The sequence below is a fragment of the Macaca thibetana genome, chromosome 1 (genome assembly GCF_024542745.1).
Source record: "Macaca thibetana thibetana isolate TM-01 chromosome 1, ASM2454274v1, whole genome shotgun sequence".
Taxonomy (NCBI): Eukaryota; Metazoa; Chordata; class Mammalia; order Primates; family Cercopithecidae; genus Macaca; species Macaca thibetana.
Genome location: NC_065578.1, coordinates 127,562,396 through 127,586,179, shown reverse-complemented (window position 1 = coordinate 127,586,179; position 23,784 = coordinate 127,562,396). Strand labels below are relative to the sequence as shown.

The 23,784-nt window shown below is 56.8% G+C and overlaps 2 protein-coding genes across 20 annotated transcripts; both read right to left on the bottom strand.

Annotated features, from left to right (window-relative positions):
* Nucleotides 1-5,249: 5,249 nt before the first annotated feature.
* Nucleotides 5,250-11,834, bottom strand: EFNA4 (ephrin A4). 2 transcript variants are annotated; one of them, XM_050755227.1, is made up of 5 exons: nucleotides 11,435-11,834; nucleotides 10,800-11,166; nucleotides 7,731-8,017; nucleotides 7,314-7,382; nucleotides 5,250-5,949 (listed from the first exon to the last, which is right to left on the bottom strand). In XM_050755227.1, coding segments are annotated over exons 1-5 (861 nt in total). In that variant the 5' UTR covers nucleotides 11,436-11,834; the 3' UTR covers nucleotides 5,250-5,812. The 2 variants fall into 2 exon arrangements, with proteins under 2 accessions (XP_050611184.1, XP_050611189.1); XM_050755232.1 differs by having other exon boundaries at nucleotides 10,800-11,834.
* Nucleotides 11,835-11,918: 84 nt separating this feature from the next.
* Nucleotides 11,919-23,471, bottom strand: ADAM15 (ADAM metallopeptidase domain 15). Of its 18 annotated transcripts, none has more exons than XM_050752934.1 (23): nucleotides 23,266-23,471; nucleotides 21,956-22,092; nucleotides 21,247-21,323; nucleotides 20,754-20,832; nucleotides 20,516-20,592; nucleotides 20,232-20,424; nucleotides 18,853-18,918; nucleotides 18,705-18,773; nucleotides 18,456-18,625; nucleotides 18,238-18,322; nucleotides 17,601-17,749; nucleotides 17,340-17,514; nucleotides 16,960-17,052; nucleotides 16,533-16,837; nucleotides 16,248-16,443; nucleotides 15,905-15,982; nucleotides 14,734-14,806; nucleotides 14,367-14,505; nucleotides 13,877-13,946; nucleotides 13,210-13,284; nucleotides 12,722-12,793; nucleotides 12,328-12,452; nucleotides 11,919-12,237 (listed from the first exon to the last, which is right to left on the bottom strand). In XM_050752934.1, the coding sequence occupies exons 1-23, from the start codon at nucleotides 23,342-23,344 to the stop codon at nucleotides 12,195-12,197; spliced, it is 2,625 nt and encodes an 874-aa protein (XP_050608891.1). In that variant the 5' UTR covers nucleotides 23,345-23,471; the 3' UTR covers nucleotides 11,919-12,194. The 18 variants fall into 18 exon arrangements, 17 of the variants coding, with proteins under 17 accessions (XP_050608891.1, XP_050608894.1, XP_050608892.1 ...); XM_050752937.1 differs by having other exon boundaries at nucleotides 12,737-12,793; XM_050752935.1 differs by having other exon boundaries at nucleotides 13,210-13,281.
* Between the last annotated feature and the right edge of the window lie 313 nt (nucleotides 23,472-23,784).

Genomic DNA, 23,784 nt, shown 5'->3' with positions numbered 1-23,784 from the left:
CTAGGGCTTGGAAAGTATGCAAGGGAGAGGAAAAGATTAGATGGAATGAGATGAGGAGGTTACAGTCAAAAAAGGAAGTCTCTATTCTTGACAGTGTGGAAGAAGGGGTCCTTGACCTTCTCCTCAGACCCCAGAGACGTTCCTTAAGCCTTAAAAGTCTTCCTAGATCCAGACTTTCACCAAAGTTTAGCTTTCTAGAAAGTGACTGCAATGGCTGGGCGCAGTGGCTCACGCCTGTAATCCCAACACTTTGGGAGGCCGAGGGGGGTGGATCACGAGGTCAGGAGATCAAGACCATCCTGGCTAACAAGGTGAAACCCTGTCTCTACTAAAAATACAAAAAATTAGCTGGGCTTGGTGGCACGTGCCTGTAGTCCCAGCTACTCGAGAGGCTGAGGCAGGAGAATGGCGTGAACCAGGGAGGCAGAGCTTGCAGTGAGCCGAGATCGCGCCACTGCACTCCAGCCTGAGCAACACAGCGAGACTCTGTCTCAAAAAAAAAAGAAAAGAAAAGAAAAGAAAGTGTCTGCAATGCCCATGCAGTGGCTCACACTTGCAGTGGCTCACACGTGTAATCAATCCTAGCACTTTGGGAGGCTGAGGCAGGAGGATGACTTGAGTCCAGAAGTTTGAGGCTGCCGTGAGCAATGATCACACCATTGCCCTTCAGCCCGAGCAACAGAGTGAAACCCTGTCTCTTAAAAAAGAAAGAAAGGAAGACAGTGGTCGCAAGGAGGCAGAGAGATTGGAGCAGAGGTCTCTGAGTAGCATCACAACCACTACCCCCAACAAGTCTTCCCTGCCAGAGCTCTGGCCCCCACCCTGTGCCTAGTGGTTGAAGCCTTCCTTGGTAAAAATGGTTGTGTCTGGGCAAAAACCGGAAGAGTGGCACCCCAGAGTGGGTGGGGAGAATCCAGGATGGAGAGAGCCTTGGAGGGCCAGGGTGGACTATCTGGCGGCCACCCAGTAGGCCCCAGCATTCCCCAGCCCTCTGTGTCCCCTGGAAAGGATCTGCTCCCTGTAGGAGAGCCAGCAAACAGGTCTGAGCTGGCCTGCTCCTCCACAGACAGAAGAAGAACAGGTTGGGGGAGGGGGCCTGAGATCTTGCTGGGTAGTGGTAGCGGTAACCCCCGTGTCTCCTCTGAGGAGTTAGGGACAGAGAGGACTACAGCCTGGGCACACCCTATGAAGCCTGGGACCCAACCCTTTGCCTTCCTTGGTCAGCCTGCTGCCACGTGGGGAGCCAGGGGTCTGGGCCCCCAGTGTGAAGATGGTGCCTGCCCACCCTTTCCTGAGGAGCCAACATCAGTCTCCACTTCCCCTCCCCTGGGCTGGGCAGGTTCAGGCCAATCTGCTGAAGAGCTTCACAGCAAACATTGATCTGTAATAAAACCACAATGTGTTTCAGGAGAAGGGATTCCAGACACAACACACATACACACTCACACACATACATACGGATGCAAAACATGCCACTCTGGGAAGGCAGACACCAGCAGTCCTGAAAACACATCCAAACATAGACCCACATTGTGTCAAACTCACAGACATTATTCTACACATCCCCTCTCTGCCATAAACTTTGTCCTTCAAAATCAAAGCCTTCTCTGACGACCCGTTTTCCCCGTGTTCCCATAACACTTTGTATATAGCTCTATATTAGCATTTTCACTTTGCATTATAATTATTCATTGGTGAGTCTGTCTCCTTGGGTAATCTGAAGATCCCTTAAGGGAAGCGATTGTCTTATGCAAGTGTGTATCCCCAGCATCTAGTATGCAGCCTAGTATTTACTTAGGAGTAGGTGAGGTGCTTAATAATTGTTGAATCAAGGAACAAAAGAATAAATGCCTTCTGACAGTGGGACATCCATTTCTAGGATCCTTCAGAAGCCTGCAGAGGATAACCATGCATGCTACTCAGGCCTCTGACCCTGCCTTCTTTTCTCTTGGTCCCCTCACCACCACTCAGCTCTCCAGAAGCCCTCCTTTCCTCCCTTTCCCTCAGTGTGAGACCACGAATTTGCGTTTGACCAGAGGGTTGGCAGGCAAGGTAAGGGTTAATGACACCTCATTAGTGTTTAATTGGAGGAAGGAAGCTGCCTTGGCACCAGACAGGTGGGCGGGCCTGCCCCTTGCTGGAACCAGGCATCCCTAGTTCCAGCACCCCACCAGGCATGTGGGTGATTTGGCCCTGGAGACCCTCCACGCAGCCGGGGCACCTCCCCCAACCACTGGCTTTGCCAATTTAGTCTCCAAGCAGTATAGACCAGCACTCTCCATCTGTCACCAAACATCCAGAGGGAGAACAAACTCCTTATCCTTTCTTCTGTAGCTGGCTTTGCCCCATCCATCCCCAACAGACACTGGAGAACGCGAGGAGAGGTGTGGTATGAAGGTGGAGAACTGAGGGACAGATTACAGAGCCACTCAGGGATAGATTCCAGAAACAGGCGACAGGGCTGGGGATGTGGAGATGTCTGCCCAATTTGACCTTAAATGAAGAGAATGCAAATGAGATGCAGACGATATGCAGATGAACACAGGATCTCAGTACTGACATTCCTGGTGGCAGCAGCTCTGCACCCAGTACCCCAATGCTGTCGCCAATAACCAATCTCTTCCTAATCTTTCTGCGTTAAGTGGTGCTGACCATTACTTTGAGAGAGAAAAAGGATCTCAAGAGAGATGAGCTTGCTTGGGCTAGGGCTGCAGGACCTGGGAAGCTGAGCTCCACCCCAGCTTCCCCACCCCATCCCAAGCTGCCACAGCAGCTCAGGCAAACATTACTCTCCAGGTTGCACTCGGACGCACCGTCGGTTGCTATGGGGACCCCTCCCCCACTTCCAGACCTGAACCAATGGGCATCACCGCTGATGACCTCATGGCCCAGGCCCCGGGATTCTATTGGCTATTTGGAAACCAGAGTGCACCCTTTTCAATTGCGTCACCGCTGGGGATCCCCCGACGACCCCAGCTAGCGTCTGGCCTACTGAAAGGCGCGCCGGAAGCTCACAATGTGCTGAATGAATGAAAAATAAAGGAAAGAAGGAACTAATAAAAGGGAAGAAGAAAAAGGGGGGAGGTGACAGAAAAAGAACAAAACTTCAGGGTTGAATCTGGAGAAGAAAAGGGAGATTTGCAACCCCAGAAAGTGTGGAGCAGGATTCCCGGTCGCAGAGACTCTCAGGCTCTCAAACAGGGAGATAGGGCGAGGTAAAGATGAGTGGAGTTTTCGCATCTATTTGGGAGAGACTAGGGCAGGCCCAGCAAATTGAGGGCCCCACCCTAAGCCGCCTAGCGCTACTGAGTTTAGGGGAGATCGGTTACGCCCCAAAACTTTCAGGCCTGCCCAGCCTCCTGGAACCGCGCCCTGGAACACGCCTCGAGGGCTTCTCGTGGGGAAGACCTCCCAGCGCCTGCAGCCCGTCTCGGCCCCATGAGTGGACTCGGCCCTGGCTTTCCATGGGGACGCGCCCCGGGACTGAATCAGCCGCCCGCGCATGCTATGAGCAAAGTGTGTGTAGGGAAGGCCGGCTTGGCCTGAGCGCCTGTGGTTGGGCGGGCCTAAGCTTATGACTCCCCCAGCCCCCACCACCTCCCCAGCCAGGCTCCCGCGGTAGCTGAGGCATCCGCCCTTGCACCTGCAAGGGGCTTGGCGGCCGGCAGGGGCGTGTGTCCGCGTCAAGTGGGAGCGCCCGACATTTAGGGCGTGCGTCTGAGTGCGGGGAAAGCTGACTGGGCCCCGCGTCTCTTTCGCACATGCGTTCTTATCAGCCGCGCATCCGCGCGCCAGCCCCAGCCGCGGGAGCGAGCGCGCCCGCCTGGTTCCGCGAAAAGAGGGGTGGTCTGGGGCCGCTGGGAGCCGGGGGAGACCCCCACAGTTCTCAATCCAGGGCAAGGGCTGCTAACCAGTCGCTCCTAGTCTACTCAGCCTATGGCTTCACTTGGGAGGGGCGGAGGTAGCAGTAAGCCGGTTTCCATAGCAACGTATAGACACCCTCCTGGATGACTGTAAAGATGGAACTTGAACCCAGGACCTGAAGACCTAGCCCATAGCTTCTCCTTCAGCCGACTACACCCTCTCCTTCGAGCCCCAGACCCTCGCCCCCGCTAAAGATCAAGGTTTGGGGTGAAGGCCCTGATACATGCACCTACCTACAAGAGGCGTTTTCTGAAAGGTGGCCTCGAATGGGGGAAGGGACTGACTGGAGTCTGCTCTGCCCGCAGTGTTGCCCTCCACCCAAGGCCTCAGCCGGAGCAACAGAATTAACATGAACGATGGCAGCCGAAATCGGTGCATGGTGGTGGGGGAGAGGGCCCCCGCCCGCTCCGAGAGAGACCGGGATCTGACCTAGGTGTGCAAAGGGGTGGGGGAGGGGTTCGCAAACCCTAGCACCTCTGTGTCGGTCTCTGGACCCCTAGCGACCTCCCTCCCGCCACCGCCGTCTCCCCCCCCGCCCCCCTAACCGTGTTCACACACTGCCTCTCGCTGCCGCAGCCGGGCCGAGCTAATCAGCACAACATCCACCTATCGATCGCTGGCTCGGTGCCAGGCGGGCTGGCACCGTGCCGGTGGAGGCTGCGGGGCACCGGGGTGGGTAAAGTACAGCTGCAGGGGAAGGGGCGCCCCTTACCCAGGCACCATCCAGGACACCATTCAGAAAGAGGGCCCCTCTTCGCCTTGTGGGGATCATAGCCTCGCCTACCAGAGGTGGAAGAGATAGTGTGGGCTGAGAGCAGAGGGGGCCCTCCCTCCTCAGCCCCACCTCCTCCTCCTTATAAAAGCTAGGAACAAAGAGGCCGCTGGGGAAGGAGGCTTTGATCTGACCCCACCTTCCCAGTTCTAGGCCAGGCACCGCCCAGAGTGCCCTTGGGGAGGGGGAGGGATGACCAACTCTCAGGGACCCAGGCATTCTGAAACCCAGATGCTGTCTTTCTATTAATACTACCTCTTGCTTTTGCTGGGCACCCAGCTTGGTGCTACCAGGACTTGGGCAGGGCCCCAAGTGGATGGGCTGTCAGGAGCATCTGCCCCTCCTCAGCACAGGAAGCCGGTTGGGGAGGTGAGAGAGGGTGCCAAGCTCCACAGCTGCTGCTGGCACCCACCCACATTGCCCAGAGGGGTGCCCACTGAGGCCTGGCATGGATGGCCTGAGCACAGCTGGCATGGAGGTCAGGCCAAGCTAAGCTGAAGAGTACAGGCCACAGGGAGTCCTGCTATCAGGGAAGGGGCCTGAGGGCAGTAGGTTGGGGAGAGCAACAAAAAGATGGGTGGTTTATTGAAGGTTTGGTCTAGATACTTATAAAAATACAAACTGGCATGAAATTCAACCTCATGAAGAGTCCGTCTTCACAGAAGACAAGTGAGTGACCCCGCGGGGAGGGCAAGGTGCTGCCCCAGGGAAGAGGCCCACAGGGCACAGATGGCAGGGCTTCTTCTTTGCCCTGGTCCAGCAATCCACCTGTCCCCAGGTCTTCAGCCTTGGCCCCCAGCTGGCTTGAGGATTTGATCGTACCAAATCCCAGTCTTCCTGGGGGATGGGCTGAGACCCTCAAAGCAGCCTGCAAAGCACCTATGTTTGTCTTGCCTCTGCTTCAGAGTGTCCAGGGCTGTCTGCTGCTCTTCTTTAGCCTGTGATGAGGGGACAGGCACCTGCAAGGGTCACCTCAGACCCTCTGATCTCCCCCATCAATGCTCCATCTTGTCGGTCTGAATGGGTACCCCCAGTGCAGGCAGCAAGGATCCCCCTCCTTCAGGGGATCTTGGGAGGGCTCTGGCTCCTTGGGGTGAGAGGCAAGGTCTGCTTGGTTCACAGAATTCGCAGAAGACGAAGAATCAGCAGCAGCAGTAATAGCAAGAGACAGAGGGGGCTGGGAGTGTCCCCCCTTCGCCACCCTGATGTGCCACTCTCTCCAGGGCTCCCAACAGGATGGGCTGACTCAGACTCTGTGAGGGGGAGGGGGTAGCACTGATCAGTCCTCCCACTTTACCAGCCTCCTTCCTCCTCTTCCCATTAGCAGTTCCCTCCTTTACCATCCTCCAGGGTCTCCCAAACCAGCCAATCCCTTCCCATGATCTACGACCTCATCCTTTCTAAGCCCCAACTTCCAAGCCTCCTCAAAATTGCCAATAGAGACAACCAACTCAGCTAAGGCCTTGAAGGGCCTTGCCCCTGGACACCCCATTCTCTTGGCCCAGCTTAAAAAAGTGTACAGTAGGTCGGGTGTGATGGCTCATGCCTATAATCCCAGCACTTTGGAAGGCTGAGGCGAGCGGATCACTTGAGGCCAGGAGTTTGAGACCAGCCTGGCCAACATAGTGAAACTCTGCCTCTACTAAAAAAAAAAAAAAATAGCTGGGTGGCGCACGCCTGTAGTCCTAGCTACTCAGCGGACTGAGGCAGGAGAATTGCTTGCACCCGGAGGGTGAGGTTGGAGTAAGCTGAGATCGCACCACTGTACTCCAGCCATGGGCGACAGAGCCAGAGCGAGACTCTGTCTCAAAAAAAAAAAAAAAGTGTGCAGTGAGGCCACACAAGACATGGTGGCTCACGCCTGTAATCCCAGTGCTTTGGGAGGCAGGAGATCTCTTGAGGTCAGGAGTTCAAGACCAGCCTGGGCAACACAGTGAGCTCCTATCTCTACAAAAAATAAAAAATAATTTAGCCAGCTGTGAGTTGTGGCGGCGGGCGCCTGTAATCCCAGCTACTCGGGAAGCTGAGGCAGGAGAATCGTTTGAACCCAGGAATTTGAGGCTGTGGTGAAGTATGATTGTGCCACTGCATTCCAGCCTGGGCAACACAGCAAGACCCTGTCTCTTAAAAAAGAAGTGGGAGAGCTGGGGGCGGTGGCTCACGCCTGTAATCCCAGCACTTTGGGAGGCCGAGGTGGGCAGATCATGCGGTCAGGAGATTGAGACCATCCTGGCTAACACGGTGAAACCCCGTCTCTACTAAAAATACAAAAAATTAGCCATGCATGGTGGCGGGTGCCTGTAGTCCCAGCTACTCAGGAGGGTGAGGCAGGAGAATGGCATGAACCCGGGAGGCAGAGCTTGCAGTGAGCCAAGATCGCGCCACTGCACTCCAGCCTGGGCAACAGAGAGAGACTCCGTCTCAAGACAAAACAAAACAGAAGTGGGGAGAGGATGGTGCAGTAGAAGCTCCCACAAGGCTAAATGGGGAGAAGAGATCACAGCTTGAAGCTTCACCAGGACCCCTGGAGTCTGATGCTCCTAGATTCTTCTCACTCCTTCCCTCCTTCCCAAGGCCCCACATTAGCCAGTAGGGTCCATGCCCCCAACCCACTTACTCCTCTCCTTGCAGCAGACAGACACCTGGAGCCTCAAGCACTGGCCAGAACTCTCTGGGGTGGGCACCGCTGGGTAGTGGGAAATTGGGAAGAAGTTAGCACAGGGAGTCACCCCTTTGTATGCCTCAAACTCTTTCAGACCCTCCCAGCTTTTCTTCTCTCCAGGTCCCGGGAAAGCGTTTCCTTACTTTGGGGCCACACCCATGTATCAGGCCCCATCCAGGCCTCTCATCTCCCTGGCCCCCTTTCCTAGCTCCTCCTACTTTTGCCTTACTAGACATTTCCCTCCCCAGTCCTGAGTTCAGCCCAGGCCCCAACCCAGTGTACATTAGAGACCCAGCTCCTCCTCTTCCCAGGTCTCTCCTTCCCCCTCCCTACCCTTCCCAAGAGGTATCCAGTGTGCCCTTGGCCACTCACAGATGTAGTAGTAAGTCTCTCCAGGTAAGAACTCAAAACCGAGGGAGAAGGGTGTGAAGCGCTGAATCTTCTCTGAGAATTGGACGTGGCCGAAGGGCAGGGAGCACACCCAGCGCTTGAAGGCCCGGGGGCCCTCTGCCTGGCAGGACTCATAGCCTGGCCAGTCCACCATGTATAAAGCAAACGTCTCGGGGCCCTCAGGGGGCCCTGGGCCTTCATAGTGGGGGCAGACAATGTCTAGGTAATCGTTGAGGCCCAGCTCCACCACAGCGTCTCCTCGAAGCAGCCTGCAGGCATAAGACAGGGGTGGGCTGAGGAGGGGAGGGCACCACACCATGGCCATGGAGGCCAGAGACACCCCTTCTCAGAGGCCCCTGCCAGCCTCTCCTCCACCCATGGGCGACAGAGAGGCTCAGGAAGACCCAAGGTCCCCAGACTGACAACTCTTTTTTTTTTTTTTTTTTTTTTTTTTTGAGACAGAGTCTCGCTCTGTCGCCCAGGCTGGAGTGCAGTGGCCGGATCTCAGCTCACTGCAAGCTCCGCCTCCTGGGTTCCCGCCATTCTCCTGCCTCAGCCTCCGGAGTAGCTGGGACTACAGGCGCCCGCCACCTCGCCCGGCTAGTTTTTTTGTATTTTTTAGTAGAGACGGGGTTTCATTGTGTTAGCCAGGATGGTCTCGATCTCCTGACCTCGTGATCCACCCGTCTCGGCCTCCCAAAGTGCTGGGATTACAGGCTTGAGCCACCGCGCCCGGCCCAGACTGACAACTCTTGAGAGACAAAAAGAGTGCAAGAAATGGATGAGACGATTGATTCACAGGTTCCAAGAGGCTAAGACCTGCAGTGCCCATAACCACACAGCTTAGATGCCAGAAGGAGGGTCACCACACCCTATCTTTCAGGGTGGAGGTGCCACACACCTCTCTAGCCCCAGTGCCCAACACCCAATGTGGTACAGCACCAGGCTTGATCAATGTCAGGTGGATGGATGCTGTGAAGAAGCTGGGCAGAGGCAGGAAGTACAGTTGCACACAGTGCAGCTGCAGATACAGAGGAGGAGACAGGGGTTGGGAAAGGTCTCCTCAAACACAGATATAAAGTGAGGAACACTGTCCTTTAGACTTCAACCCAAGGGTGAAAAGAATGTCATGGTAAAAAAAGAATGAGGGAGGCCAGGTGTGGTGGCTAGTATCTGAATCCCAGTACTTTGGGAGGCCGAGATGGGAGGACTGCTTGAGGCCAGGAGTTCAAGACCAGCCTGGGCAACATGGTGAGACTGTCTCTACCATAAATAAATAAATAAATAAAGGCCACGTGTGGTGGTGCAATCCTGTAGTCCCAGCTGCTTGGGAGGCTGAGGCGGGAGGATCCTTTGAGTCCATGAGTTCCTGTAGCAAGCTGTTACCGCACTGCAGCCTGGGTGACAGAGCAAGACCCTGTCTCTAAATTCTAAAAATTAACAAAAAAAAAAAAAAAAAAAAAAAAAGAATGAGGGAGTGGGTGCTAGGTGGCTCCCTTTTTTGGCCAGGAGGAGCAAGTGCCAGGCATGGGGGGAGTCCACATACTACCCAGTCTTCAGTCTTCTCAGCACTCCCTTCCCCACCTCTTGGGAGCTGCCTGGGGAAGCCAGCACAGGTGGGAAGGGCTGGAACAGGCTGCTCCCCACAGTACCGAATGCTGCATGAACCACCCCCCATACCACAAACACAGCGAAGCGTGACATAGGAAAAGCCTCCAATGGGTGGTCCAAGGCCCACCTGTATCAGTTCTGATTTGAAATGAAGATTCCTGGGCTTAGCCAGTCCAGACTTACTAGAACGCAAGCTGAGCAAGGACAGGGCCTTGGTAAGTTTTGTTCTACTGCATTCCCCGTGCCTGGAAAAGTGCCCAGCACAAGATAGTGTTCAATAAATATTTGTGGATTGAATGAATGAACCAGAAACCTTAAGATTGGGGAGTGAGAAACCTGAATTTTTAACAGGTCCTCCAAGCGATTCAGAAGCATTGGTCTGTGACAGAGATAGAGGAATTCAGAGTCCAAGGACAACAAAAGCTCTTATCACTTGGTATTGTAATGACCTGTCTTTACGCAGGCTCTGCTGCCTGCGCCTGTTCTCCAGAGTCTGTGGAATCCCAGAGGGCAGGGTCTTGATCTTCTCATCTATATAGTTAATCCCCTGCAACCTATCACAGGGCTGGGCACATATAGTATGTGTTTAATAAATAAGTGTTAGTAAGTGAAGAAATGAATAGAGTCATAGATTGTCTCAAGTAGAAAATCAGAAAGAAAAACAGCTGGGAAGCAGAAGAGACATGGAGACTTGGGGAAGGGGTTGGAAACAGTAAAATATACTGAGGTTCAAAGGCAGGCAGCTCAGGAGAGAGAAAGAAATAATAGTTTATATCTGTACAGCCTGAGCTTCTTTCACATACATGACCTCACTTACCCCGCCGGACTTCCCAGGGTACTAGGTATTATTAGCCCATTATACAGGTGAGATAAATGAGGTTAGGAGGGTCACGAGACTTGCCCAGAGGTGATTCAGCTAGAAGGGCAGGGCTGACACTGGAAAGAAACAGAAGGACCAATAAAGACAGAGATGAAAGCAGAGATAGTAAATGAGATCAGGAAACAGAGCAAGAGCCAGAGGTGAGACCCAGCGGGCAGGAGAGTAACCCACGCTCTTTCACAAGAGTAAAGCCCCCTCCCTTGATCTCAAGTTCGCCAGCCCCAGCTCCGGCCGGCGGGAGGCTGGGGATGCCAGGAGAGCAGCGAGGGGGGCGGAGCCCGGAGTGCGGGCAAAGGCCCCCCCAGGTCCATGCTCCAAGACCCCCTAGACAACCCTCGGGGCTGGGGTCTTCTGCCTGCCCCCCAACACATGCGGGCTGTGGGGCGACCCAGGGCGCGCCTCGCCCCTCCCCCTTCCCCCCTTCCCCGCCGGCTCAAACAAAGGAGCCCCGACGCGCGGCCAGCTTCAGGCGGCGCCGCGCACAGAGCGGGTGGCGGGCGCGCGCAAAGCCCGGGAGCGCGCAGACTTGGCTAGGCGCTCTCCCGGTTCGGCCCGGCTACCTGGGGTTACTGGAGTTCCAGTAGACGACGTGGCGGACACTGGAGCCCCCGCGCAGAGGGGAGCCGAGGAACGTGGCCCAGAGGACAGTCCGCAGCAGGGGCAGCAGCCGCATTGCCCCCGAGGTCCGGTTTGGTCTGGCCTGGCAGGTCCCGGCCCGCTTCACAGTCGAGGCGAGAAAGGTACAAAGTGAAGAGGGGGGTTGTGGAAAGGGGGGTGGGGTGCGGAGATTCACAGACCCCGCCCTGGATAACTTTCCGCCAATGGGAGCGCGTCTCCTCCTCTCCATCCAGCGCCAACTCCAGTTAACCCTCTGTGCACCGCAGCGCACGCCGGGTTCGCCAAAGCTTCCGCTGAGGCTGCACCTCACTGCGAGGGGACGGGGAGGAAGGACGTATTCCAACAGCAATATTTTTAGGGAGGTTATCCCTTTCGTGTCTGCTTTAGTCCTGGGTAGACTGCCTTATTAGAAGTTTGGAAGATTTTAAATAAGGGTACATAACCTTAGCCTATCCAACCACCTTCATACACTGCCCCGTTTTCTTTGCAAATCTAGGGATAGTGCAAGCGGAAGGGACAACACAGCTTCTGGGACCACCTTCCCTAAAAAGCCTTAGGTGGCGCGCTAGATGCTCACTTTGGGATTGGCGTCTGTCCCTTGCCGCTCCACACCTTCGATCCAGGCTGGGGGCCCACGCGGCCCCAGTCCCGAATACGAAGTAATGAGGTGGTTGTAGCCTGTACAAAGCACCTTTGTTCCGGATCCCTCAGGTGGCGGCGGCGGCGGAGGGGGAGGAGGCAGGTGCGCCGCCTTGGGATCGTGGGAGCAGCCGCCGCCCCGCTCCGCCCTGGCTCCTGGGCTCTGAGAACACGAGCCAGATCCACTTTTCCCAGCCAGTGGTCAAAGTCGGGACGGCAGGTCCAACGGCTTGACAGATTGCGCCGAAAGCCACCCCAGTCTGGGCAGAGGGAAGCCGCGAGCATCCCGGGGACACATGCCGACCCATTCTGGTACTCCCGCCCCACACAGCCCGCCCTCATCTGAGGCAGCAGCGTCTCCTGGCGGCCAGACCTGGAACCGCAGCAGGAGCGACCCGGCTTCTAGAAGCAGACAAACTGCGTAACGCTCCCAAGATGTCACGTTTATTGCAGCTGAGCAGAGACAGGCTGTGCGGACCTCCCTCAACCCCTTCCAACCCCCAGCCCCTCCCCAAACCCCAGCTGCAACTACGCCGCCGGTCCCTAGAGTGCTGCTTGACAGCGCGTGGCGGTGCCCGGAGCCTTAAGACACCGCGTCCAGCCTCTGGCGCCTTCAGTCATGGTAGGGGACTCCAGAGGGCACGCCCCCCTCTTGAAGTCCTAAGTCCGGTTTGGAGGCAGCAGAACCTCCAGAGAGGTCAGAGGTAGAGCGAGGACACTGTCGGAGGTGGTGGCGCTGGTCTGGAGTGCGGGAAGCCGAGAAAAAAGGGTCAGAGACCCCCTTCCCCCAGGTCACTCGCCCCGCCCACCCATCCCCAGGGCTCCTCCTACCTGGAGGGTAGCGCTAGGGGCGGGATTCCAGCTCCTGGGCCTGGCAGGTCACCGGATGGGCACCGGCCCTGGGGGTCGGCAGGCAGTGGCTTCCTTGGGGGTGGGGGCTTGGCTGGCCCCTGAGACTGAGGGAGAGAAGGCAGGAGGCCGGCTTAGGTGGGGGGGTGTCATGTTGCCCACCCCCAACGCACTGGTGCTGGGGAACACCAGCTTGGGGGCAGCACCATCGGTCACCCTTGTCTGCAAACAAACCTGTCACCATTAAAGGCACCACCTGGATATGTGCCCTCATGCACTGAGGGGGCATCTCGCCACGGCCACCACCGTCATGGCTACCAGCACCACAGCCCTAGATGGGGGGAGAGGCCGTGCCCTTCTCTCCCCCCACCATTACCTTCGGGCTTCTCACCATCGGGTCAGCGGGCAGAGGGCGGGTAGGGGGATTGGGTCGGTCAGCCAGCTCAGCCTGAACAGAGAGAGGGGCAGTGGCTGTGAGAGCATAACCAGGGGCTGTGGACATGCATAGAGATTCCCCAGAGGGGTTCAAGTCAACATGCAAAGTCAGCCAGGGGGCAGGAGAGAATGAGGGCATGCGCAGAGGGTTTGGAGGCATGCCAGCTGATGTCTCAGGGGAGGAAGGTGTAGGTCAACCGCGGAGTCCCTGGCCGACTGCAGTCCCGCCACTGACCACCAGATGGTGGTAGAAACCAAGGCAGGAGGCTCACCCTTTGCTGCTTCTGGGGCTCAGAGTGTCTGAAGGCTGAGGGGCACCCCGATCACCTAATGAAGAGCACCACTGGCAGGGAGCAGGGATGAGAACTGCAGTTGGGTACCAAGCCTCCCACCTGCCTTGGCTCAGGGCGGGCCCTGGCCCAGATTTACCTGGAGTCTCTTGGGCACAGGGTCAGGCGGCAGCGGCCTGGAAGGGGGGGCCGGGAAGCCGAGAGCACTAGCCTGCTGAGAGGGCAGGAGGGGCAGATGGGCACAGAGGGGGAAGAGGAAGCAGAGAGACAGAGTGGGCAGAGAAGGGTCAGTGCCCAGGGAGGGCTGGCAGGGGCCCAGGGCAGTGGGTGCTGTGCATGCAGTTATGCAGGTGCATGCAGGTGGGGAGCAAGTGGGGAGGAGGTGTGCACACACTCCCATCATCCAAGCAGAGGGCTTAGGGCGGGGGTGCTCACCAGCCCTTCTAACATGGTGACCTGGGCCCACGGAAGGCCATTCTGAGCACCACTGCCCTTGTGCCCTCCTGGGGTCACTGCTGGGGGCATGGATAGACCCACCTCTCAAAGCCACCTCTTGGCCAGTGGATGGAGCCCAGCAGCCCCTGCTCCAGCTGGCTGCCCTCCCCACTCTTCTGGACTCAGCTTCTCTGCCTGTAGCCAGGGGAGGGGAAGGCAGGGCAGGGCAGGGCTGGCCCTGACTCCTTCGACTGACTCTTGGGCAGTGCTAGCCTTTCTCTGAGTCTGGAGCCTTTAATGTGCACCCCCCAGGGTCCAAGCTGGATGCCCAGCCAAGGTGGAGTCCCCTTCCTCTGGCATCTGGGACTCACCTTAGTGCCTCGTGCCAGCAGGGCCCTCTGCGGAGGTCCTGGCCGTTCAGGGGGACCAGACTGGGCTGCCCTATGCATGAGGAAAGGCAAGAAGGGAGAGGGCCCAGCCTCAGACCCTGTTCTCTACCTTATGCCATCCTTGAGTGGGGTTAACCCCTTCTTTGCAGGCACTTATGTGTGGTATAGGGAAAACTGTGGTGGGGCCTGTGGGGGCGTTATTTATTAGCTTGAGGGAAGACCCCACTTATCCAGCACAGGAGCTCCTGGGGAGAAATGGCCCTAGCACTCCAGCCACCCCACAGGGGCACAGCTGTGAGGTAAAAAGCTGTGGGTGCATATAGGGAAGGGAGGTGTGGGGTATGGCAGTCAGCAAGTTTAAGGTCCAAGGGGCTTAGGGCTCAGAACCAGGTTGCAGGGGCTGCAGAGGTGAGGCAGCCTTCAGCACTGTCCCCAGTTAAAGGAAGTGGTAGCAGGGAGGTGATGCTCATACCTGTACTGGCAAGTGGGTCCCTTGAGCTGGCAGAGTCGCTGGTGCAGGCGGGCACGGTACCAGTAGCTGGCACCAAGCATCACCAGGACCAATAACACCAGGAGGCTGAGGAGCAGCCCTGTGGTCAGGGAGCTGGTTGCTGTGGGCGGAAGTCAGGTTTAAAGGAGGGCAGGGCTAAGAACTCTAGAGCCATGAAGGCGCAGGGGGCAGGGAGTGAAGTCAAGTGATCAGGGAGAGTGAAGGGGTCAAGGGGCAGACTCACGGAACCAGCAGCAAAGGGGGGTCAGAAAGAGAGGGCCGAGGGGGAAAGATAAAGCATGAACCACTTTGCCCTCCCAGCTGCCCCTGTCCCCCAACCCCATGCCACCTTTGAGCTGAGTGGTGCAGTCAGGGGGTGCCCAGCCCTCCTCACAGTAGCAGTGCCTGTTGCTGTCACAGACCTAGGAGGTATAAGGTGAGCAATGAGGAATGCCGCACTCTGGAACTATTTCCTTGTCTCTAGCTTTTCAAGATCTCACATTTCTACAACTGGGGGTTGTGCTGGGTGTGATGTGTAGAGAGAGCCTGGAGGGTCTTTATCCACACCAGAGCAAATTAGATCAAACTAACACTTACTGAGCACCTTCTGTGTGCTGGGCACTGTGGTACATGCTTGCTTTCTTTGTGTTTGTTTTGTTTTGTTTTATTTTATTTTAGACAGCAAGTAAGATGGAGTCTCACTCTGTTGCCCAGGCTGGAGTGCAGTGGTACAATTATGGCTCACTGCAGCCCCGAACTCCTGGGCTGAAGCAATCCTCCTGCCTTGGCCTCCCAAGTAGCTGGGAGCACAGGTGTGCACCAGCAGGCCTAATTTTTAAATTTTTCCTTGATAGAGACGAGGTCTCACTATGTTGACCAGGCTGGTTTTGAACTCCTGGCCTCAAGTGATCCTCCTGCCTTGGCCTCCCAAAGTACTGTGATTTGGCTGGGTGCAGTGGCTCACCCCTGTAATCCCAGCACTTTGGGAGGCCAAGGCGGGCGGATCACTTGAGGTCAGAAGTTCGAGATTAGCCTGGCCAACATGGTGAAACCCATCTCTACTGAAAATAAAAAAATTAGCTGGGCGTGGTGGCGGGTGCCTGTAATCCCAGCTAGGAGGCTGAGGCAGGAGAAACAATTGAGCCTGGGAGGCGGAGGTTGCAGTGAGCCGAGTTCGCGCCAGTGCACTCCAGCCTAGGCAACAGAGCAAGACTCTGTCTCAAAACAAAACAAACAAACAAACAAACAAAACTGTGATTATAGGCGTGAGCCACCGTGCCCAGCCTGTGCTAGATGCTTTCATACTCACCTCATGTGCCTTGGATGGGGATACTGTTATTATAGCCATTTGATAGGTGGGGAAACTGAGCTCAGCAAAGTTAGTAACCAGCCTGAGGTCACACAACTAGGAAGTAGTAGAGCAAGGATTAGAACCCAGATATGTCTGTTTCCAAAGCCCAGCATCCTTTTCCTCTCTAGAGGCTCTCTGCTCCCCTTCCACTTCACCCATCCCAGCTCACCCCATGTCCATGGCATTTGCTTCGACATTCCTGTGCCCCCAGGAGATCCACACGCTGGCATCGATGGTCTATGCACACCTGACCCAGGGAGAGAAAATCCTGGATCAGATTCCCACAGAGTTTTAATGGGACTGGGAGGCCAACAAGGTTGAGGTCACACCCTGCGTTTACATATGGGGAAACCAGCGCGTAGTGGGTTGATAGGCTTTGCTCCATCTGAAGTAAGAAACTGACTTCCCTTGGAGTCCCTGCCTTTGACATTGGTGAACGGTGAAGTCTGGGCACTTCACTGTGGTCCAAATGTCCCTTCTCACACCTGGTCTTGCCCACCCAGGCTGCTCACCAGGCCAGGGCCACAGGCTGTGCCAGGCAGAGTCAGGAGGGGCTGGGCCACATCACTGCCCAGGTCCAGGTGCACCCAGCTGCAGTTCAGCTCAGTCCCATTCACATCTATTGTCTCCCAGAGTAGATCCTGGATGGACCCCAGCAGAGGCTGGGTCCTACCTGTCTGGCACTGGAGTTGCCCGCAAATGGCATCTCTGGGGGAAGGGGGAAGGGAACACAGGTTAGTAGAAGCAGGGCCAAGACTCCCAGAAACCCAAAGGAGGAGCCAGGTTTCCTCACTTACCTAGGGGTACAGGACACGTAGCCGCCACTGGGGTTGCGCCCACAGCTCCCAAAGGCATTTCCCCGAGTATTGGCTGTCTGGAGGCAAAGTGGCGCAGCGGGCTGGGCTCCAGGTCCCCAAAGTGACTGGCACTGCTGGGCATAGGAGGCACAACGCCCATGCATGCACACAGCTTGCCCACCAGCGCAGGGCTCGCCGTCCCCTAGGCTGATATCAGGGGGACACTGGGAGCTGTCTCCTGGGCAGAATTCAGGCAAGTCACAATCCCCTCTGGTAGGACGACACTGCCAGCCAGACGGGCGTAGCTGTCGAGGGTGGATGAGCATCAGTGTGGGCACTGGGCAAATCCAGCTAGGGGGTCAGAATGACCCTTTCCACCTTGGCCCCGGCAGGTGAGCTCTGGGTGGCCAGTCTAGTCTCTACCCACCTGGCAATTTTGACAACAGGGTCCGTCGGATGCACACTGTGCCCCTGGCCTCAGCTGGCAGGTTGAGGAATCACAGCAGGGATCGGCGCAGTCCTGTGGGCAGGAGCACGGGGGCCAGGCATCAGAGCAGGTGGGGCCTGTAAGCCTCCCTCCAATCCCTCCTCCTCCCACAGGCCAAGACCAGAAGGATGCCCAGAACTACACAGCAAGCAAGGGCTAGAGACGAACAACCCATGTGCTGTCCCCACAGACATGGCAAGTAGGAGAGGGGTGGGAAGTCCCTTCAGAACCCAAGAGGAGCTCAGGAGGCTAGGAGAGGGCTAATGACCAGGGTGAAGGCACAGAAGTGAGTGGGGCGAGGCTTTGGGAAAGGGGCTCACATCTGGGAAGCCACAGTCACACTGCTCGCCCGGCTCCACAAACATATTTCCACAGAAAGCAGCCATAGGAGGCAGGTTAGGCAGCCGTTCAAAGAGGCAGCTGCCCATTCCATCCAGGAGGGCTTTCTCCAGGGCCTGTCGGCTGCAGTTGCTGAAGTTCAGGCCTGGCAGGAAGCTGGGGAGGGTGGCAAGGAAGGTTGGGGCTGGGGGCCTCTCCCTGCCCCTTGCCCCACCGCCTCTCTCCATCCTGCAGCTACTCACTCTGTGGAGGCCTCCATGATGCAGGTCTTGGCTGGGGCTGGACCTGGACAGGGGCAGCTATTCCCGGGCAAATCATGGTCCAGGCCCAGGCTGTGGCCCAACTCATGGGCTATGGAGGAGGCGACTCCCAGGATGCTGGTGGAGTGGTCCTGTCGTTGGGGAGGGGTACCGCAGGTCCAGTCCCAGCCTGCCTCCACCACAATGCCCAGACCACCCTCTCTGCTTCTGTTCCCTCCATGTCTGACCTCACGGGCACTCAGCAGGCACTGCTTCCCTCCTGAATTGCTTCTAAAGTAGCAGAACCCAGGCCTGGATGGCAGAAACCTGGGCTCTAGCTCAGCTCTGTCCCCCTCCCTCACTGTGGGCCCTTGGAGATCACCTCTGTTCTTTGGGCCTCAGCTGCCTCCTACCCTCCTCCAAGAAATGGGAAGACTGCACAGGGGATGACTGTGTACACTGTGACGAGCTGACCACAAGCGAGGGCTCCCTGACTGCAAAGGCCACATCACGCATCTCCACCCTGTATACCCATAGCTTTGGGGTTGGGCAACTTTGTAGGGGGATTTCAGTGAATAAATGCCTCCACACTTGGGAGGAACTGAATTGGGAATGAGGAGGAGACCTGGAAATAACTCACCATGTTCACACCTCCTGAGAAGTCAGGAGAACAGATGGAGTTCTGAATGGCCATGCCCACCATAGGCCCAGAGAATGAAGTACCACTGTGGGACAGAGAGGCCAAAGTTCAGGGCCAGAAGCCACGGTGGTCAGAGCTTCAGGGGCTGAGGTAAGTGCTGAAGGGGTGTGAATTTGGCCAGGACAGGACTGGCCTCTCTGGCTGGGTCTGGGCCTTACGTCACCAGCTGGGCACTGTCGTGAGGCAATCGAGGCAGCAAATGTGCCCTGCGCCAGTGGAGGAAGTTTTCGAGGGTGACAGCCGGGTTTGGGCTGATCTCCACCAGGTCACGCTGGGTCCAGGCCTCCAGGCCCACTAGTGCCACTCGTACATTCAGAGGCCGGAAGAACTGAAAGAGAGTTGGGGCTCAGAAGAGGGGCTGTCATGGTCAGGGGCCTGGGGTGGGGGCTGCCCTGTCCAGCACTCACTGTGTCCAGCAAGAGGGCCACTTCCAGTGTGCGGTTCAGCAGGTGCTGGAAGTCCTGGTATTTCTGGACCTGTAGGCCAAGAGAGGTGACATGAAAGGCGGCAGGGCAGTGTGGGGGGAGGAGGATGCGCAGGGGCCAGCCGGCTCACCTCCGAGTGATCAGCCACAATCACCAGCTCCACAGTCTTGGTCTCTGTTACCACATCCCGCCTCCACTATGGACAAAAAGAAGTATCAGGCAAACCTGCCGCTCGCAGCCAACAGCTGTGCAGGGCTGACCAAGAGGCAGCCACTCCTACTCTGTGGGTGAAACAGGAGGGTGAAGAGCCCATTTTACAGATGAGCCACTGAGGGCCAGAGGGCCCAGGAACTTGCCAAGGAGGACCAGGAAGTAGATAATGAAGGTCGGAGTAGACCCCTGCTTTTCTGGCTCCAAACTCAGTGGTTTTTTTTCAAATTTTAAAAAAATAATAATTTAGCCCGGCGCGGTGGCTCATGCCTGTAATCCCAGCACTTTGGGAGGCTGAGGTGGGCGGATCACGAGGTCAGGAGATCGAGACCATCCTGGCTAGCATGGTGAAACCCTGTCTGTACTAAAAAATACAAAAAATTAGCCGGGCGTAGTAGCGGGCGCCTGTAGTCCCACCTACTCGGGAGGCTGAGGCAGGAGAATGGCGTGAACCTGGGAGGCGGAGCTTGCAGTGAGCCGAGATCAAGCCACTGCACGCCAGCCTGGGTGACAGAGCGAGACTCCATCTCAAATAATAATAATAATAATAATAATAATTTGAAAAAATCCCAATATCAACTCTTGTCACTTACCATATGCCTGGCACAGTTTTAAGCACTTCACATCTCTATTGACTCATTTAATCTTCCCAGCAACTCTCTGCAGCAAGTAGTTTTATTATCTTCATTTTACAGATTAGGAAATTGGGTTTATATTGCTTTAGCACTGGTAACTATGCATTATCTATAACCAAGTGAGAGCTCTCTGCAAATGGGATCATAAGACAGATGAAGCGTTTGAGCCAAATACAACTAATATGGATAGGCCATTTATTAGTTGTATGGCCTCGGGCAAACCACCTAACCTGTCTCAGCTAGATTTTATTTTATTTTATTTTATATTTTATATATTTTATTTTATTTTATTTTATTTTTTGAGATGAGGTCTCACTCTGTCACCCAGGCTGGTGTGTAGTGGCTCGATTTCGACTCACTGCAACCTCCGCCTTCTGGGCTCAGACGATTCTTCCACTTGGGCCTCCTGAGTGGCTGGAACTACAGGCACATGCCACCATGCCTGGACACTTTTTGTAAGGTTTCTTCATTTTAAAATAGAGCTATTGATAGCACCTACCTCCTAGGTATGGGAGGAGTACACGAGCAAATGTTCACAAAGTTCCCAACATGTGGAAAGTGCTCCATTCGCAGGAGCTGTTGTTACTGTGAACACATAGCTCTGAGTGTCTGGGGGTCAGCGCTCAAGACAAGTGAAGCCCACTCCCCTGCCATTCATCCTCACCCGGCGAATGTGGCGCTGTCCCAGGGGGTGCTCTGGTGGAGTCTGAGTGTGTACAGGTTCCCGCCAGCTCAGGACACAGGTGTGGCCTGGCAGGTGGAGATCTTGGATTCGGGAAATAATGGGAGGACCCTGAACGTCCCCAGGCCCCTGCTCCAGCGTATAGCTTCTCTCTGGGGACAGGACCACCAAGCCTCTAAGAAAAAAGAAAGGAAGTTAGAAAACATTACAGCTCCATGCCTGGGTCTCCTTACTTTCTCTACTGTCATCAAATCCGCCCAGTATACCTGAGCCCAGAGCAGGTGCAGACGGACACCCAGGAGGCTGCATATCCCTGCACTCTTCCCTGGTAGCAGCAGTTCTCCTGCGGCACAGGAACAACATTAGTGTTGTCTCAGAGAGCAGACCAGGACTGGAACCGAGGAGTCTAGCTTGACAGTAAAAATAGGCAGCGTCTTCTCATCTTCCAGTTACCCCCTTCCTCTTTCCCCTAGGCCAAAAACGGCACAAGAGGCCCTGACTCACCAGAGTGTGTCCCTCACTGACCACCCGAGTGCCATCGGGCTGGTACCACACCAGGGTTGGGCGGCCTGGGACCAACTCCCTGTGGAGTGAAGGAAAAGAACGCAGTGCTCAAGCCACTTCCCAGGTCGTGCATTGACAAGCAGAGGCCTGAAGGTGGTGGTGGGGTTGGGGACCAGGGACCACCCCCCAGCCAACTTTTCCACTCCCTGACACCAGGTCAGCAAAGTATACTGGGTGGGCCACTGACTCTGTTTATTTGAATTCCAATCTGGTTTTCACCACATACTAGCTGTGTGACCTGGGGCAAGTTATTTAATCTCTCTGTGCCTTGACTTCCTCATGTATAAAATAAGGACAATAATACATGATAGTATCTCCCTTACAGGGTTGTTATGAGGATTAAATGAGCACAAGCACTTAGCACCTGGCACATAATAAATGCTATACAAGTTGTTGGCCATGTGGTCACTGTTGTTGCCACCATCACTATTACCTATTCTGTAGCAGCTCCAGGATATGACTGTCACCGTCCAGCTCCAACTTGATCCTCAGGGGCTCAGGCAGACTGGTCTGTGGGCACCAGAGGGCAGGTCACCTCCCTAGACCTGCCCACAACTCCCAGCCTCTCTAACCAGAAAACCTAAGGCCCTCAGAAGAGCACCAGCGATTAGATCACTGGTGGGGGGATCCCAGGGGAAGGGCCAGGAAGCCCTGCCTGGCCTGCGGCATTGTTCTGGGGGGTTGTGTGGGGAGGTCAAGGAAGGTATCTGAGCCGCCCCTTCTCGGCTTCCTGCCCAGAGAGGAAGCACCGTGTAGGACCCAGCACAAGCCCCAGCCCTTCCTCTGACTCAGCTTTATAATGGGGTTGGGGGGTGGTTTGGTAAGGTCCTGACTCTTTCCAAATCCCCCCACTGAAAAAACCGACAACATGAGATGAAGAAAGCAAGTTTGGCTTCACAATTTCCCCAGTGGAGATGGATGGGTTGGGTGGGGCTGAGGCAGACAGATGTGCATGCAGAGGGAGAGGGAGATAAGTGAAGCCAGGTGCTGGGGTGTGGTGGGAGAGGCAGCTGGGTCTGGGATAGACCCACTACAGCAAGCTCTACCCACCAGCTCCTCAGCCAAGCTTTGGCCTTGAGACACCTGACTATGCAGGGGCGTGTGTGGATTCATTTATTTATTAGAGGGGTGTGGGAGTTCACCTGAAGCACCTTTTTGAGGCTAATCGGGAGATCGTCCTGAAGGACCTGGGGCTCCAAGGGCCCCCTCGGGGCCTTCTCTGACATTGCCTGCTGCTCCTCGGTGCCACCTGCAGGTCCCAGGACACCCGAAGACAGTACTGAGGAAATCGACAGCACGGCTGGGGGTGGCAGGTGCCCTCAGACCCACCAGCTCCCAGCCAGTCAAGGCCCTTAGACACCTGAGGGGCTTCCTCATTGCATGCTGAGACTTAAAGGAAAATACTGGAAGGAGGGGGTGTCTCTCTAATTTATGGCTTTCCACCCACCCATTCACAAGTCCCCAAGAAAGACTTTCGGCTTGCTCAGCCTGTGGCCCTCCTTGTCCCCTTCCGGCCAATCCCAGGTTCTCACAGGGACCCTCCCCTGATCCCACTCCCTCCCAATCACTCTCCCCCCACTTCAGGAACGCCCCCTCTCGAGACTGAGCTAAGCCTTGTGGCCGGGTGCCCGCTCACCCTCCCCTTCGCTCACATCGGAGATGCCAGGAACGCCCATTTCTGGGTAAGCAGTGCAAACACCCCCACCTCCCTAAACACCCTCATGCCCAGTCAGGCACACCCGCTGCCTACAGCCTCTGCTTCCTCCCCGAGCACCCCCACACCCCCCCAACACACAATGGCCCTCTCTCCTCCGGACACTCCACCCGCGCCTGCCCTCTCGGTCCCGGCCCAAGACAGCAGCGGGAAGTGAAAGTTCCAAGGAGGAGTTGGTGTCCCAGCCTCTTTCCTGGCCAATTCTCCCTTCTCCTGGCTCCTCTCGGGCCCCTCCCGCTCGGCCAGGCACTGGTGGCAACAGCACCAGGGTGAGGAGTGCCTGGCGGCCCCAGGCCTGGAATACAGGCTAGAGAGAATCCTCTTCACTAAACCCTACAAGCCATGCCCGCTCTGCGCCCTGGCACCGGGTGGAACGGTAAGCTAGGCCCCAGAGCAGCGAAGATGCCAGCCCTGGGGAGCAGCTACCCTCTCACTACGATCTTGAAGTGGCGCTGGACAGGCCCCTCGGTACCTGGTACCTGAGCCTGAAAGTGTCCGCAGGGACCGCGCAGAGGGTGACCAGGCAGGAGGAAGGGGGCGCCGGCATCCCCTCTCCTTCCCTCTCCACTCCATCGCCAAGTCACTGGGCCCTAGGCCCAGGACAACGGACCAGGTCGGGCCGCGCTCTGGCTGGGCTCTCCCAGGGTCTCCGTCCGGCCCCATTACCCTAATGCCTTCCGACTTTCCTGCACCTCCCTCCCAGTCAGCCCCCCGACCCACTATAGGCCGAGGACTCACCTATATTTGGGAGCGGCCAGGAAGGCAGAGGGCTGCCCGCGCCCAGGAGCCCCAGGGCCCAGAGCAGCGCCAGCCGCATGGCAGCGGCGCCTGGGGCCGGGCGAGGGCAGCAAGTGCGGAACAGCGCACCGAGGAGCGGCCGGCGGCCGGGTCGCCTCGGAGCACCCAGCAGCGCCGCGCAGCCACCAGGCCCCGCCCCGGCCCGCCCCCTCCCACTTGGCCCCAAGCCAAGCTCCGCCCTCGGCAAGGCCATCCCGGCTGCATGCCGGGTGCCTCGGGAGCCGGGACCCCGCCCACGACGCCGGCGCTGCTCGCGCTGCTCGGCGCTACAGCCTTCCCTCAACTGTGCAGGATGGGAACCGGGGTCCGGTCTGACCGGCTTGGGCGGCGCGCCTTCACCCGGCCCCAGGTCTGGACCCCTCCCTAGTAGCTTCGCGGCCTCTCTGCCAGCTGTGCGCGGCCTGGCTCTGGAGAGGTCGGGCGGACAGGCTCTCCCGACTGCAGGCGAGGCAGCGCGCG

Excerpts from the sequence above, each read along its gene's own strand:
- ADAM15 (XM_050752934.1), bottom strand. The coding sequence starts at position 23,344 with ATGCGGCTGGCGCTGCTCTGGGCCCTGGGGCTCCTGGGCGCGGGCAGC. Across the intron at positions 22,093-23,265 it reads CTGGCCGCTCCCAAATATAG|TACTGTCTTCGGGTGTCCTG; the intron begins GTGAGTCCTCGG and ends CGATTTCCTCAG. Across the intron at positions 15,983-16,247 it reads CAGCCTGTGGCCCTGGCCTG|GTGTGCATAGACCATCGATG; the intron begins GTGAGCAGCCTG and ends TCCCTGGGTCAG.
- EFNA4 (XM_050755227.1), bottom strand. Across the intron at positions 7,383-7,730 it reads AGAGACTTACTACTACATCT|CGGTGCCCACCCCAGAGAGT; the intron begins GTGAGTGGCCAA and ends CCCACTACCCAG. Across the intron at positions 5,950-7,313 it reads TGTCTGCTGCAAGGAGAGGA|AGTCTGAGTCAGCCCATCCT; the intron begins GTAAGTGGGTTG and ends TCCCCCTCACAG.